This window comes from Vulpes lagopus, chromosome 11, assembly GCF_018345385.1.
Source record: "Vulpes lagopus strain Blue_001 chromosome 11, ASM1834538v1, whole genome shotgun sequence".
In the NCBI taxonomy this organism is placed as follows: domain Eukaryota; kingdom Metazoa; phylum Chordata; class Mammalia; order Carnivora; family Canidae; genus Vulpes; species Vulpes lagopus.
The window spans coordinates 60,991,710-61,008,929 of NC_054834.1; the positions used below are offsets into that span (position 1 = coordinate 60,991,710).

The 17,220-nt window shown below is 40.4% G+C and overlaps 1 protein-coding gene across 5 annotated transcripts in view; it reads left to right on the forward strand.

Moving 5' to 3' along the window:
- MPPED2 (metallophosphoesterase domain containing 2) overlaps positions 1-17,220 on the forward strand; it is a 178,494-nt gene that overhangs the window by 33,434 nt on the left and 127,840 nt on the right. For all 5 annotated transcript variants that reach the window (XR_005982696.1, XM_041722509.1, XM_041722507.1 and 2 more), the window contains exon 3: positions 15,881-16,062. Coding sequence is in view for 4 of the 5 variants with exons in the window: in XM_041722509.1 (XP_041578443.1) it covers positions 15,881-16,062 (182 nt within the window). In the remaining variant the exon portion in view is untranslated. The remainder of the gene's footprint in view (positions 1-15,880; positions 16,063-17,220) is intronic.

A 17,220-nucleotide genomic window follows, 5' to 3' on the forward strand; every position in this document is an offset into this window, starting at 1 on the left:
TATGGTTTCATCTTTCTTTGCTCTTTATCCGTATAGTCTTCATTTTCCTAATGTTAGTTATCTGTAACTTTAGCAAGTATATATTTTATGATTAAGAGAATAAAAGCTTTGTTCACAGTAAAAGAACAATTTCTCATATCTGGGGGTAACTCACTTTTGTGAATCAGGGAAAGTCACTTCCCTTTGCGATTCTGGGTGACTCTTGTTTGAATTAACATGTTCACTTTGTGTAAAATAACACCTATTTGACGTGAGTACTGAGGTGATGTAGAACACTTGACAGCTTTAATAGTATAAGGCGAATAGTCATTTTAAGAGACAGAGTTGAGGGGGCCTTCGTGGCTCAGTTGGTTAAGCGTCTGCCCTTGGCTCAGGTCATGATCCCCGGGTTCTGGGATCGAGTTCCGCAGTGGGGAGTCTGCTTTTCCCTCTCCTCTGCCTGCCGCTCCCCCTGCTTTTGCACGCTCTCTCTCTCTGTCAAATAATAAATAAATAATTTTTTTAAAAAAAGAGACAGGCAGAGTTGAATTATGAGTTGCAAAATGGTATGTTCTTTCCCAGTTAGGGTGCAGGGGTTTATCATCTGTCTATGAGAAAGCCATATTTGGAACACTCCATTAAGGAGAGTATTCAGGTTTTGTCAACCTAGTGAAATGAGGGCAATCCTGAGACATTTTACAGAGACAGAAATAACGACACAATGACAAGGATGGCAATTATTGATCCTTAAAAACCATGCTTGGTGCCTTCTCATTACTTCCTCAGAACATCCCTCTGAGGTGAGGATTTGTGCCCCTCATGTAAGTGGACTCAGCAGCGCCATGTTCCAGAGAAGTTCTCAGTGTGTTTTGCATAGCTGGGATGTGAATCTATATTGTCTGTCTCAAGAATGTATTAGGTTCATAAAGTTTTCTGGGGATTCTAGTAAATTTGATACAGGAACGTGTATTGAACTGTTTTCTTTGAACTGAACAAAGAGATAGAAACAAATGATGATTGGACCAGTAAAAACACCTGACCAAAGGCAGCACTTCGTAGTTTTTAGTGTTTTCTGTTGGACAGTATCAAATTGGATGAAACTAGAATTTCAAAAGTTTTTTAGGTATTTAAAAATAATAACTAATGTTTGAAATTTTCAGATGTGGAGCACACTTGTATTTCTCCAATTTAACGTTGGATTTGCATAGAAGAAGGTGTTGGCCTGGGAGGCAGACAGTCTAAGTGAATAAGCCAAGAGTGAGATAGATTCCCCTTATAATTGAGGCTTCCCCATTTATGGCATCTCTGACCTTGGGGAAATTATTTAATCTCAGCAACCTGGTACATCTGTAAAATGGGATTAATAGTACCACCTTATAGGGAGGAATAGATGAAGTAATGTCCATAAACTGCTTGCTTGGCACAGCACCTGACATACTGGGGCAAATAGCACTCCCAGAGGGTATTGAGAGTTGGGAAGCCTGGAGCATGGATCCATTTCTGCTGCTGACATTGACCATGAGCAAGTTACTTAACCCTTCTGCATCTTAGACTCAACAGGAATAATAACACTGATCTTTTTACCTGCAAGATGAGGATGAAACCAGATTATATACAAACCAGTTTTTTGAAAAAGTATGAAGGGATGTACCAATATGCAAGTAAAAGATGAAGGGAACAGTAGGCAGATAGAAAGGGCAAAGTAATGGACCTAGGTTTAAGTGGTAACTGGAACTTTCCCATAGGAGTTTAGTTTGTGGAGAATAAACTGAGTTATATTACATCGTCTGTGAAAAAAAAACTTGAATCCAGATACCTAGCAGCACTATTCACAGATTACCCTGATTTAAGGCCTCTTATCAAAAAAGAACCAGCTGTAGGGATGCCTGGGTGGCTCAATGGTTGAGCATTTGTCTTTGGCTCAGGTCGTGATCCCAGGGTCCTGGAATCAAATCCTGCATCAGGCTCCTGGCTTCTCCTTCTGCCCGTGTCTCTGCATGAATAAATAAGTAAAATCTTAAAAAAAAAAAAAGACCAGCCCTCACCTGCACTTTGTGGGAGTTCTTATTGCATGTTTTCCCAAGTGAAAGCTGTATAGGGAACCCCTTGGGAGGCCTGGCTGGGGTTTACTGTTTCAGTCGGGAGCCCATTTCTTCAGCCAGGCAAGCTGGGGAAGCATCACGTGTAGTGTGTGTGAGCTTGTCCCTCCCTCAGGCCAAGTGCTTATAAAAATTATCTGTATGCTAAATTGCCACCAGTGCTCAGCAAAGTTTTGCTTTGGCAAACTCACATCAGAATTCCTGGCTATTCTCACTCTCCTCTGCAGGGTCATGATGGGAATACTTGCTCGGCCATGGGTCCTGCAGCAAACAGACATTTAAGAGTCAGGACAAAGAGAAATTATATTCTAGTCCTGCTGCTGTATTTATTAAAATGGGTTCATGATTCTCACTGTGTTTCCTAACACAGTGACATGCTATAGCATGGCTGGGGGAAACACAGTAATTTCTTTGGCATCAGAAGCTGATTTGTAGTTGGGGGTTAACAAATCTGGGGGTGACTTTCTCAGGCCACCATTCACCCTCGATACCAACAAGGAGTCACGTTGTCTGTACAGAGCAGTGCCAGCCCCTCTGCTAATCAAGTTTAATCTACCAGCCAGGAGGACTGCTTTCCCACAATGAGCATTTGGAGGCATTGCCTATTAAAATATCGTGTCTTTAGCACTGCCTTGAAAGCAAATCTGAAGGCTTGATAGGGGCTACCGTCATTATTATTATTATTATTATTATTATTATTATGATCTGAAAGAGCAAATGATAGGGGAGTGAGAAGGGGACTGGTTCAAACTTAACATGCCCCCTTGGTCACCCCTCCCTAAAAGATGATTTAAAAACAGGCACTGAGCCAGAGAATTTTCAAGGCTAACTTTCTCACATGGAAGAGAAAAATTATTGCAATGCCCTTTAGCTAAGTACACTCACTTCAGCCTTTATGGATGGCAGCGGTCACGTGTTCACCTCTTCGGGAGGAAGAGAGCTTGAAACAATCACACAGCAGAACCTCCGGAGACTGGGGGCGGGATGATATCTGATAGTAGGGCACAGGGAGTACCTGTAAGGTTTTTCAGGGTTTTTTTTTTCTTTTTTAAAGGAGAAGGCTTTTTGAGAAGTTATTTTCCTGCCAAAAAACTAAAGCATTTCTAACCTCCTTTCCATCTTATCCATCATTGCTCTAGCAGAAAGAGCTAGCTGGCATGCCTGAGTCTTAGCAGAGCTGGAGGCCCTCTGCAGAATGCACAGGTCAGATGACAGGCCCTCTGCAGTTCAGCATTCAAATGGGTGTTATGCAGGAATGAAAAGCAGCAACCAGAACCAGCCAGAAATGGGGGATGAAGGCTTTCTAGTAAACTTATAGCAAATATTGACTCAGAAGTGAGAATTATCTGAAATTTATTCTTATCCAAAGTATCCAGGTAAGTCACTGATTTGAAATAAAACAGGGTATTTCTATATGTGAGCTATCAGAAAACCAATAAGAGAATGTAGAAATGACATAGAGCAAGGCACTGAAAGGAGTTGGGTCTGGCCAGGATGAGAACAGAGAGGAATTGGATTTGTGTGTTATTTTCATGGTTGCATAAAAGACAGAATAAGAGTGAGAGCGAGAGCGAGAGAGAGAAAGTGAGAGAGAAAGAGGGAGAGTTTACACTAAATGAAGGCTTAAAGGCTTAATACGATGTATAAGTTTGGCTCCTATAAAATGTGGTGTTACACCCTTGTTCCCAGTGGGTACCTGAACTGGTGTGAGCATGTAGTCATGCTGGTTTGGTCTCTGGATTTCGTGAAAATTGGTATCTGAATCATGCATTCCTACCTGGCTTTAGCAGTCTTTATACAGCTCTGAAGGATAGAGCTACAGGCTTTAACAACTTTAGGAAAATTCAGATCACTTTACAAATTCAGCGTCTACCTGGGAATTGCCTTCTTGTAGATTCAGCACTCTGACTTACCTTCCTCACCTTCATACTTCTCAATTTAAACAAAACAAAGCAAAGCAAAACACAATTCCTTTTATGTCAAATGACATTATTCTCTGCTTGGTGACCTCCTTACTATGTTTTAAGACCTAGATCAGATGTACTCACTTTGTGAAGACTTCACCATCCCCAAATACAACTAATTTCTTTCTTCAGTATTTCTCATAGAAGAACCACAGTAACAATGGCTAACGTTTATTGAGCACTTACTAGGCACCAGTCCCTTTATAAGCAGTGGTTCTTAATCAACTTTGTGAGGCAACTCCTGCTCTCATCCCCAGCTTACAGATGAGATGTAACAAAAGGCTTAGAGGAGTTTAGTAATGTGTGTAGGGCCTCAAACCTAGGCCTAGGGTCTAAACCTAGGTATTGTTGATGCTCTAAGTGACATAAATGACCCTAGAAGTGACCTCTTCATCACTGTGTTCTCTCTTATTCTCTTTCCTCCCATACCTATATAGGTATATAAAATGTATGGTCACATTGATTACAGTTTTCTATGTACACCCTCCCAAGCAAAAAAAAAAAAAAAAAAAAGAGATTCAAGGTGGTAAAAATGGCATCTTGGTTACCCCTGTTAAAGAATAATTCTTTAAAATCCTGACTCATATGGATATGAAATGAACACTTGTTAAAATTTTTGTTTAACTCACTAATAAATGAGGGAACCAAGAAATTTGTTATAATGGGTTCACGAGAATAACAAATTTATATGGAATGAAAGAATGTTGGGATGAATCTACAAATGGATTCAAAACTAGAGACGGAGTCCACTGAACCTCCACTGGACAGAACTTACTTGCAACTACAGATAAGAATTATTTGCCTTGCTTTTATTTATCTGCAAGTGACCAAGTTGTAAAATAGCCAAAGGCTAAGGCATTTATCCTTATGGGATCAGATAATGCCCAGAGGTTTCAGCATTCCATTCGATGGGTGCTCATCCCAAAGTCACCTCTGAGAAACAGTACTGCATAGCAAAGAGCTTAAGCTCCTGATTGCGACAGATTCCAAATCAAGAGTCCCTGTGGGATCTTAAATAAAATTTGGAGTATACAAAAAGGACATGCATATGTGTGTGCACTGGCACACACGTTATGCAGAGATCTTGAAAGGATTCAAGATCATAATATAGGAAATAATATAGGAAATATAGGAAAACCCCTGGCACATAATAGATACTGCTAAATATTAGGTGTTATTTTTAGTGATACAAGGTCTAACATATAGTTGTTGCTTAATAAATGTTTGTTGAGTGACAAAATCAGGAGTGGACAAACTTTTTTCCATAAAGGTCCAAATAGTCAATATTTTAGTCTCCCATCAGGTCTGTACCTTGGACACACCAACCTTGTGATAATCATGGGGAAATGTAAACTATGACATACTCTACCAAGGTAATAAATATTCATTTCCACAGGGAAGAAAGTTCTCCGTGGCTTCTTCTGTTGTGTGGGAACTATGTAATTTTTTTATGGTTGAGTAATGGACTAGCTACTTCAGGAAGGGATAAAGATGTAAGATAAAGTAGTTCTCTTTATTGTTATGAAACAGGCTCCAGAGTATCATATATTGAGTCAGAAAATTATTGTATTGGATTAACTTAGAAAGATTGTTAAATGTTGGCATCATATTAAGTGGCCTTACAAAAAAGCATTTGCTTTGAAATGTACTAAGATGTCCCAACTGTAGCAAAAATGGTCTTTTTTGCCTTACACGTGACTGATTTTTTGAAAGTAAGTCAATCAACTCAACCCAAAGTTGGAAAAAAAAAAAATTACAGACCATTAAAATCCAACTGAAATGACCACACACTTTAAAGAAGCCCTATCAGCCATGCAAATATGAAGCTACCTGCACTCTGATAAGCAAATTAACTAAACAATGAATTCCATTAACAGCTACTTGTAAGAGGTTAAGCCTTGGAAACCTTGCCTTTATGAGTTGGAATGGTTGAGAAAGACAGTAGAATTTGTTCCCCTTTAGCAGAATTTTAATTTTAATAATTATATATATATATATATATATATTTGCTTAGTCAGCTAGACCCAACACCTCTTCATGAATGTCACCCCAACATTTAAAAAATTAAATGCCTTATTTTTGATATCTCTTATGGTTCTTTCTACTGGACTGAGCCAGATGAGGACGCTTTCAGGTGCACGAGTATTTGCAAATGACTCACATTTTGTTTTTGACGTTGTAATTGTAATTATTGATGTGAAAAAAAAAGTGTGCTCCGTTTGAGGACAATCTGCTCTTATACCTGGGTGGGTTGTATTGCATGGGAAGAAGGATGTATAGCTGGAGGATGGCCGAAGGACAGAGCAGACACTGAGCAGACAGCTTGGGGCAGAGCCACCTAACTAGCCTTGCGCCTTTGCCGAGGCTCAGTTTCCACATTTGTAAAATGGGGGGAGGACAGGGGCTACCTGCCACAAGGATTAGAGGAAAACTATTATGTGAAGGGCATCACATGGTGCCTGGCTTCTAAATGAAGGCTGTTGCCATTGCTTCTTATTATTACTGTTGTTATTTTCAACCAAAGAAGTTTATATCTGTAGCCTGGTGTCTTAGTTTGGGTGGCTATAACAAATAACACGGAGTGGGTGGCTTCAGCAACAGATACTTGTTTCTCATAGTTTCAGAGGCTGCAAATTCCATGGTCCGGGTGCCTACCAATTTGTTGAAAGCCCCTCTGTGGCTTCTAGACGGCTACCTTCTTGCTCTGTCCTTACACGGCTGAGGGAGAGATCATCTTTCTCGTGTAGCTTTTTATGAGGTCACTAGTCCCATTCATGACCTAAGTACCTCCCAGATGCTCTGTGTCCTAACACTAGTCACATAAGGATTCATTAGGGGTGTTCACAAATTCAGTCCGTAGCACTAGATCAATGATTAAAGTGTGGACAGGATGGAACCCACGGGGGAGTTAATAGTGTAGGTCATTGTAGTTCATCTGTGGCTCCATCTCTGATCCTCATTGCAGTCTACTCAGGATGGCTTCTGGTTTAATATCATCATCAAGTTTCTACTGCTCTTTCCATACCCTCTCCTTTCTACCTTTCCATCTTTCTATCCCCCGCCCCCACTTCCCCTCACATCCTGCACAAAGCCTCCGTTTTCTCAAAAGCCTGCTTTCTTTGTGGCCTCCTGCACCTCTCAGTGCATGAGGGAGGAAGATATTTTCCACGGCCTTTCAGGACTGGTTCGGGCCCCAGCATCTGGCTCTCTCTGGTCTGGCTTCCCCAGTCCACAACGGCCTCTCAGACCTTCCACTGCTCACTGTCTTGTGACTGCCCCAGCCACACCTCTTTACTCTGAGGTCCCTGCACATGCTAAGTGCTTCCACACTGCTCCTCCTGTTGCCTGGACAGCCCTCCTTTTCTGCCTGAGTTTCTAAATCCTATGTTTGTTGAAATCCCAATTCAAGTTCCAGCGTTAGGACACTCTCATGCTTCTTTCTGAGCCTAAGATTCTTTGTCCCGGGCATTTGAAATTGGCCTTCTACCTTGTCCTTTTCCCACTGTAATGTCCCCTGTCCTTTTTCCTAGCCTGCAGGCAGGGCCAGGCATTTTTCACTCCACAGCACCTCACAGAGCCTTGATTATAACACTTTGGCTCACTCTTTTAAAAGCCACCTGTAAAAAAAAAATAAAAAATAAAAAATAAAAGCCACCTGTTTAAATGTTGTGAAATGACTAAATGAGCAGAAACCAGGCATGCCAGTCAGCATTTGATGAATTAATGGACAGATCAATTGGAGGATCCTTGAAGGAACCCTCCTTTTTTTTTTTTTAATTTTTATTTATTTATGATAGTCACACACAGCGAGAGAGAGAGGCAGAGACACAGGTAGAGGGAGAAGCAGGCTCCGTGCACCGGGAGCCCGATGTGGGATTCGATCCCGGGTCTCCAGGATCACGCCCTGGGTCAAAGGCAGGCGCCAAACCGCTGCTCCACCCAGGGATCCCGAAGGGATCCTCCTTACTGCTTCTTTGTCCTTCTAGACCTATCATGGCACCTGGCACACAGGCGCCTAAGAAATTGGGTGTTAGGGATCCCTGGGTGGCTCAGTGGTTTAGTGCCTGCCTTTGGCCCAGGGCGCAATCCTGGAGTCATGGGATCGAGTCCTGCGGCTTCCGGCTTGGAGCCTGCTTCTCCCTCCTCCTGTGTCTCTGCCCCCCACCCTCTCTATGTCTATCATAAATAAATCTTAAAAAAAAAGGAAAGAAAGAAAGAAAGAAAGAAAGAAAGAAAGAAAGAAAGAAAGAAATTGGATGTTGACTGAATGCTTGACCGAGTATACGGAGTAACAGGCGCCCAGTACCATGTCACATGTCTTTTTTTTCTCAGATGCAAGGCCACTACCCAGAATTGTAAGCCGATTAACTTGGTTGTTAGGTTAGAAGAGAGGGAAACATTTAACTCTGGGTAGTACATCTCCAGTGAGATATTTATGGCCCAACGATGTGCCAGCTGAGAGGTTCAAGCGGCTCATAGAGTTGCTAGCCTGACGGGCACTAAAACACCTGGAATGGCATTGGTAGGAAGACCATGAATTCATAGCAGATTCAGTGCTCAAAGAATTAAATTGTTACCACTTAATATTCATCGAATGTCGGCACTGTACTTCTGCACTAGGAAAAAATAGACGAGACATACTTCGTGCAGTGGGCTTTGTTAGCTATAATTAGTTGGTGATAGAACAGTGTTGATACAGCAGTTCAGCAGTTAAAGAAAAGCAGTGCCCTTGGTACAAATGTGAATATATTTATACATCTGGTTCTGTTATGCTTACTTACTGTGTTTCAGCACCATTACTGTTCCCCGGGCATGATGGCTAAACTAGAATTTCGCCAGCTCATAGTTTTAGAAAAATGAGAACAGCCCCACTTCTGACGCAACTTAGTTAAATCACATGCCCTTTAATTTTTGTTTTGTTGTGGTAACTGGAATTCTGGCCTTGCTCTCTTTTACACTAGATCTCCCCGGAAGCCTTTTCTACAGTCCTACGTTGCAATTTTACTTCTCTTTCCATATAAAGTCTCGCTAATTCGGATTATATTTGCATGGATCTGGACTGCGTTTATCTTTGCACTGTCTGGGAATGCAGAGAACAAAATCGCAAAGAGAAAGGACATGTTTTAAGCTACTTAAGAGACCGCATTGTCTCTGAAGCCTTAAACAAATAGTGGTGTAGAAACCACGCAGCTAGCCATGTAGGGGGGGTCACTGGGTCTTGCCCCTCTTTCTACTTAAAGGAGGAAGAGTCTGGAAGAGAAGTGACTTGCCCAGGGTCACATAGCTAAGTGATGACCAGTGAGTAAAAGTGCAGGAGCTCCTGGACTTTACAAACAGGGCTTTTTATTTTTTATTTATTTATTTATTTATTTTTATTATTTATGATAGTCACAGAGAGAGAGAGAGAGAGGCAGAGACACAGGCAGAGGGAGAAGCAGGCTCCATGCACCGGGAGCCCGATGTGGGATTCGATCCCGGGTCTCCAGGATCGCGCCCTGGGCCAAAGGCAGGCGCTAAACCGCTGCGCCACCCAGGGATCCCCAAACAGGGCTTTTTAAACAAAACAAAACAACGACAACAAACCAATGAGGCTCATCTTTCAACTAATGTAGTCCTTTTAAAGAGACATGTATTTGGAAATATTTACAATCAGTGTGCACATGTGACTTGACGTACCTGAGAAAGAGGAACGCTTTTAATTTCTACCCACATTCTAAAAAATCAAACTTTTATATTGCTCACTTCCCCCAATATACTACAATTGCGGATTGTTCTGAGGTTTTAAGAGATTCCTTTTGACTAGATAACTTACACGAGAATTTGAAGGCATTAGAACTTGGATGTTTTGGATAGTGAACTCCACTAATTTTAAGCAGACTCTCTAAATCTTGATGGCTACCAGAGTTTAGGCGACTTGTTAACATCTTATAATTTTTATCTTTTTTTATTCTCCAAGTGCCAGCATCTTTTTAAGCTTTAGAAATTGAGTGGGTAGAAAAAGAAATTGGAACTTAGGAACTCTGAGTTCTAGTTCTTTAGAGTGGAAAACTTTTAAATTGTACTACTTATTTCAGTGTGTAGTTTATTTTTATGTGTAGTTAAAACATAAAGCCAACCTATCTCCCTCATGAATTCATAAATGACATTGTTTAGGGCAAAACTTAAGTGTGTATATATATATATATATATATATAGTCAGCATATATACACACACACATATATATATAAATAATAGGACTTTTAACAGAAACCACAAGTAGCAGTGTGAGTAAGCAGACCACGAAGAAGATATTCAGAGAAGTAGGATCTCTAAAGCCTCTTTCAATATAAAATTTTATGATTTTACTAACTTACACCGGTATTTAGATTCCATTGTTTTTGCTGGTGGGCTTTGCATACCTTTAGCAACCAGTATAGCTAGGGTGGATATAACTTCAGCTTTCATACCACCTAAATTTTCTGGGTAAAAAAAATGAAAGCTTTAATGTCACACTGGAAAACTTTTTAGAGATAGTCAGTAGAATGCATAAAGAGCAGCAGGATTTTCAAGTGGAATGGGGATGGTAAATACACTTGATTCCTGTTAAAATGCTTTGTAAGGATAATATTCTATTCTCACACCGAATTGTAGGCTAATTGTGTACACAAGGCTTTTCCTGCACACATGGTCTAAAGAAGAAATCCATGTCATAACAAATGACATGATAACAGCTTTTATGAAGATCTATCAATGGGGCTTGCAACACTGTATGAATTTGTTATTGGGAAAAATAACAGATATTGTCAGAAGAGTATTCCATAGTGGAAGCGGTAATGTTATCATATTTTTATGGGTAAAAAATCTCTAATGTGTCAAGACTGAATAAATGAGAATGGTTTATTTGTTTGAATATGCAATGAGATATGTAAACACTTGACAGCCAAGCTCTAAGAACAAGATTTGAGGGTTGGCACAAAACTTGGAGACTGTTCAAGAAGACAATTTGATGAAAGTTCCTCTCTGAAGGACCACCAGTGTGCCCAGCATGGTCCTCTCTCCATTGCCCCTAACAACATTTGTCTTTGATACGCAGCTCTCGGGCCCATGAATTCACAGGCCCATGAATTCTAACACCTCACAGGGAAGCGTTCAGACCAATCATATCATATGGAGGAGGAGACCAGTTGGGCTCCGAGGGCCCTGGAAATCTTAATACACAAGAGAATGTTGAAGAAACTGGGCTCCTCTATTAGAGTGGAGAAGATATTAGGGGGTTATAATACTTGTCTTCAAATATTTGAAGAGCCATCAAAGGAAAAGGGGACTGGATTCTTATTCTCTGGTATTTCAGATGCAGAAAGTTAAGATTAAGGATGAAAGTAGGAGGAAGGAAATAATTGCTTTGATGGTGGGATATGTGTTCAGACAGTGTCCAGTGTTGTGTATGTGACCTCCTTGAACTCTCAGAAAGTCCCTGTGTGGCAGCTGTTACCTCCTTGTAACATAAGAGATGGAAATCAGAGAAACTACAAGATATTACTTCTACTAATAATAGCAAAAATAATATTACTTAGTGAAACAAAAATTGCTTATTGAGTATCTGCTGTGTCAGGCTGTTCTAAATGCTTCTAGTACATGACACCTGTTTTTATCCTCAGCAATCTTATGTGAGAGATACTATTTTTATATCCATTTTATTGGTGAGGAAACCAAGACACAGAAGTTGAGCCCCTTGTTTGGTGTCACACTGCTAAAAAATCTGCAGTAAGAGTCAAAGCCAGACAGGCCAGCATACTTCACTCTTACATCATTCTGCATCTTTGCTCTCGGAGCATGTGCTATGTGCCAGACACAGTCTTTGAGAGTTTCTATCCTCATAGCATCATAGCATATTAGGCGTTCCTATTCCCATTTTACAGATGAGGGGAAATAAAAAATGAAGCCCCAAAGAATGAAATGACTTGCCAGAAGCAAATACCTCAGCCAACACTGTTAGTTTTTCGGGCTCTGGGCCAAGTCTCTTTGGACCATGAGCTTTCTGTGCACTTGCAGAGGTGTAGATCCCGAATCAGAAACTTTAGCAAGAAGAACTATGGCAAACCAGAACTAGATGGAGTGGTTGTGGAAAGAGGAGGAAACTCAGGATCTCTCCTCCTCAGGAAACCTTGGGAAGAAGACTTGGGTGTCAGTTAGGCAGAAATGGGGTAGGAAGTCCTGATTCAAGCTTCATACAAAGCGTTGAACACAATGCCTTTTAAAATTTTGTTCAGCTCTGGGATTTTATGATGCTCTGTTTTCTTCTCATCTTCCCAAGTCATCTTGTTTTCCCCTGGGTGTGCTCAAATGTACGTGCAAATCTCACTGTGATATTTGAATCTGGCTCTGGGGGTTAGATCGCCATGGTAAGATACTCACTTGCTAGCATACTTGACATGGTGCCTTAGGGGAAATGGTCGATCATTTGAGAAGTCAGCAGCATAAACAGTAAGCAGTGAAGTTAACTAAGAGGGAAAATGTAGTCTGTGGGTCTTCCCATGATGTGAACAGGTCAATCTTCTAAAGGTTATTGGGGTCTCCCTTAGACATGCTGTTACAGTGAAAATATTTGGCTGCCTGGACTTCCATTTTCAAAGCATTTACCAAATGCCCAATTTGGAAATAGTAGTTTCCCGAGGGTTGTCTCAACTTTAATTATATCTGCTGCAACTTGCCTAATCTACTTGATGTCTTATTTTCAAGTCTGAATGTCTTTGAGTGGAAATGTCTTCCTTCCTCTGAACCTGGGGTAACATTTGTCATGTTATCCTGCAGCGTGGCTCTGACATGCTGTTCTGTTTTGTTTTTTTTGTTTTTGTTTTTTTAAATTTATTTATGATAGTCACAGAGAGAGAGGGGCAGAGACATAGGCAGAGGGAGAAGCAGGCTCCATGCACCGGGAGCCCGATGTGGGATTCGATCCCGGGTCTCCAGGATCGCGCCCTGGGCCAAAGGCAGACGCCAAACCGCTGCGCCACCCAGGGATCCCTGCTGTTCTGTTTTGGCTCCTGAAACCATCTCTTGCCTTGTTTTGAGTCCTGTGGGTAACAAAGGACATCAGTGTCTCTGGGTCCGAGGATGTATATAAATTCTCCATTTGCCTCTTTATACCTCTTCCTTCCCCAAGCCTCTACCTTGAATGCATCCTCCGTATCTCTCTTAAACATTTACCTAATTTGCTTTGGTGACATCAGACTGGTGATATTGGTGTGAGCCTTTTCTGACAGTCTTCCTGTGTACTTCTGACTCGTTATTTAAGCTCAGATCTAGGGTGATGCATTTTCTCCCTTTTCCCTTTCCCCTCTAATTTTCTATTCCTTGGCCTTTCTTTCACTGTTAATTCTTTTGGACATTTAAATGTTTCTCTGGAGGAGGTGGGAAGGTGGGGAGGGAAATGGAAGCCAATTAAAATTGACTGGTATTCCAATCAGTAACCTCAGAAAGTTATTGTCCAGTCTAGAACTAAGATGGGAAACAGATTATGTACCATGTGATGATTTGCTTCTCTAAACCGAGTAGAAGTTACAGAATAGGGGCCTATTCACAATAAGGGATTTATATCTATGCTACTTTCTGTCTGATAAATTCAAAGTGATAACTATAATGCATGTCCCTCTGATAAACTCCGATGGATCTGTAGAGGATTTTGATGCCGTAGTTGTGCCTGTAGCTCAACTGAGTTACAGAAAAGAGAGGAACTAGGACAGTGTCTGTATATTACCATTAGATTGAGAACTAGAAAATGAAGATACATTGATATGTGTGTGTATATACATATATATGTATTTGAATTATTCATGTATTTAGAAGTCCAGTGGTTGATATTTATTTAATTTTCATTCAAATGTTGGTGGATAAAGTATCAATGTGTACAGTCTCATTCCAATGAGCATCTTAACTTTTGACATGGAAACAGAATATTATTATCACTTTGGCTTTTCCCTTCCAGTCTGCTGCAGAGAACAGTCATTCATTCTCTCGGGAAACTACTTTTAGAAGACAGGAGATACTGATGAGACTGGAACCACTAAGACTGAGGATAATAGAATCTCAGTAATGGAAGGGAAGACACCAAACATTTTTATGTATATAGAAAAGTCAACATCGGATATGATCAGAAGGGTTTCCAGGTTACTCATGAGATCTCAGTGTATTAGATCTCTATATCTAATATCTATCTCCATGGTAATAGCATTATTAATTTCTAACCTTTACAGGAAAAATTCGTTAATTTTTTGCAGAAGTTAAACTTTCTTTTTGGGTTTCCAGTTAGACCCACCACGTTAACCAGTTCACAGCCCCTCCTCCGTCCTCTCTCTTTTCTCTCCTCTTGCTTCCTTTCTTCCTTCTTCCTTTCCTTCTTCTGTGACAATAAGAAAATTATGCTAAAAGATTAACTGTTAAAGAAATGCGAGACTACCCGGCTTGTATATCCATGTCTTTATTCTCCTCACTAAAATTGCCATTGCTAAAACAAATCATTTCTTTAAAAAAAAATAATAAAAAGTGGAAAAAAGAAAGAAAAATTAAACAAAGCCGGTAGAGGCAGCACATATAGGGGCTCTTGTGTTGAGCTTCCACTGTGCTCTCTGCTGCATGTTAACGATCAGGGGCGGGGCTGTGACATGAAATATTGTTCCTTATTTAATGTTTCACACTCTCATCTCTGCATTGCATATTTGCCTCTCTTGTGACCTTCTTTTTGCCTTTATAACTGCTTATTTTCACCCATAATCCAAAAGAAGTGTACATTCCTACAGAGAAATTAAAGGAAGCTGTCAGTGTAGAGTTAATATAGTTAAAGCATCCTTAACTCTGCTACAAACCCCTTAAATAATTAAAACTGTATGCTTGAAAAGTCAGATTTGCATTTCTTTACCAAGTTTATTTAGCACACTTTGTTACACTCAATTAAATGAGACGGTTCTGTTTCATTTTCTTTGCTTCGGGTTGATCATTTTGCCTTTTGATTCGAATGCCCTAGTGTAATTTCACAGTGCTTAGGTCTCTAAAACTATACATATATTAATGCATATGTAGAGCTATACACACCCATTAAAAGGCTTACTATTTGTACTGAATAGAATCTTTGCCCAAGGCATTTGAGCGTAGCAAGTCCTCTAAGGTGTAACTGGGACTGCAGGTAATTCATTGTGGTGAAGAAGGAGCTTGACAAAGTTCTTTTTAACGTTCAGTGTTTTTCTTTTAAGTCCTGTTATTTTGACATCACCTTCTCTCCCCACCGTTTGATTTGTGAATCACTTAGCAAAAACAAGAAGATACAGGTGTTGAATGGTTGTGGAAAGGAAATTAAACATAAGTACTACCTATATCTTCCACATCTCGGTTGGCAAAGCGCGTGCAGAGTGTTCTCCGTAAATTAGTTCACTGCTTAAGTTATGCATGTTTAAGAAGGAATAAATGTAGTTATCTATTTCTTAATGAGTAGTGGGATCAATTGGAGCATGATGAGAGAAAATAGCATAATTTTGCTTCCCCAGTTGGGGTTCAATATCCCTAAACTTCACCATTAATCACTCTATCAGTTTCCTGGGTTGATTCTGATTCTCCATGTAAGATGTTCTTTCCTTTTCATTCTCCTAACAGGTAAGTAAGCCTTTTTGAATTTGTTTAATGGGGTTGTAGATGGGCGATGCTTTCTCCTTTGTACCCCAACGTCTCCCTTGTTACAACGGGCCCTTCTGCCCTTGCATCAGTTTGTCTGGGTGCGTTCATAGGTAAAAGTCGATATGTATATGCAATGACAATTACAAGGGTTCTAATATATTTAACTGTTATGGGATCTGTTATGTCTACTTTAGGGTCGACCCCATCCCATATGACACTCCAAAACCAGCGGGCCACACGCGGTTTGTCTGCATCTCAGACACACACTCCAGAACAGATGGTATCCAGATGCCTTATGGGGACATCCTTCTCCACACAGGCGATTTCACCGAACTGGGACTGCCCTCAGAGGTTAAGAAGTTTAATGACTGGTTAGGTAAGGAATGATTGCGTTCTGGTGCCCCCAATTAACCTTTCCCGTCCGAGTGTCACTCACTGCGTCCTAATTGAATTAGAGCACTTGGAAGCCAGCTCAGCCATTTCTCGTATGATATGCGGTGGTGTCTAGCTTTAATCCAATTCTGTTAATTAAAGATGAATTTTTAGATATTTAATTTTACTGTGCATCCTTTCAGTGCCTGGCCTCAGAGGCTCTGGGGCAAAGGGACGGAAAGCTTTGAAACCCATCTCATCTCACTCATGCTGCTTTAATGAGGGCATTCATTGGCACACATGAGACCTAGAATCATATTTTTAATTCATTGGCTCTGCAATCTTTCCCAGATATTATGAGCAAAGATGTACAAATGACCTACTAGTAAGAGAACATTTCTAAGAAATGAAGGAGGAGGAGGATGTAAAAGTCCTTCTGCGAAGGGACGGTCCTAGCACAGTGCTGCTTGAGGGCAGCTTTCCTAAAGGGAACCAAAGGAAACCAAAGGGTGTCCTAAAACCCCTGAAATGCTGTTATCCTGCTGTAAAGCTCCCCCAACTTGGAATATGAAACCACCCTAGATACACCAAGCAAAGGATAATGGCAACTTTGTGGTTACTATAGAGGCACCTGCAGGTCAGGGTTATGGAAAAATATTGGCTTCTGGGTCAGACAGTTGCCAAATATTAGCATTACAAGGCAATCATGGGGTTATTCATAGCTAGATTTGATGACACATCTTTTTAAAGAAATCCTCCTAGGTGAGGGAAAGAAGGCAAGGGTTCTGAGATTTTAGAATCTCTAAAGACACTGAAGAATTATATAGTAAAGAGCAGAAATTACTCCGGAAGAATAATGTCATGAATAATATGTCAGCCAATAAAAATTACTCAGGAGATTTAGGCAGAAAGTTTAAAATTCATTTTTCATCAAACTAAAAAGCAGGGGCTGAGAAATTTTTAAATAATTGATGAAATGATAAAATGTCTGTGTTAATGGAAAAACAGCATTTATTACCCACAGTTAAAATATTTTTAAAAATAAGCCTAGCTACTAACATAACTATTTTGAGTTTTCCTGTGTCCTTGCACATCTATCCACATTTTATGCAGTTAACCTCAGATTGTGCATCTGTTCTTTTACTTCTGGCTATTTTAGTTG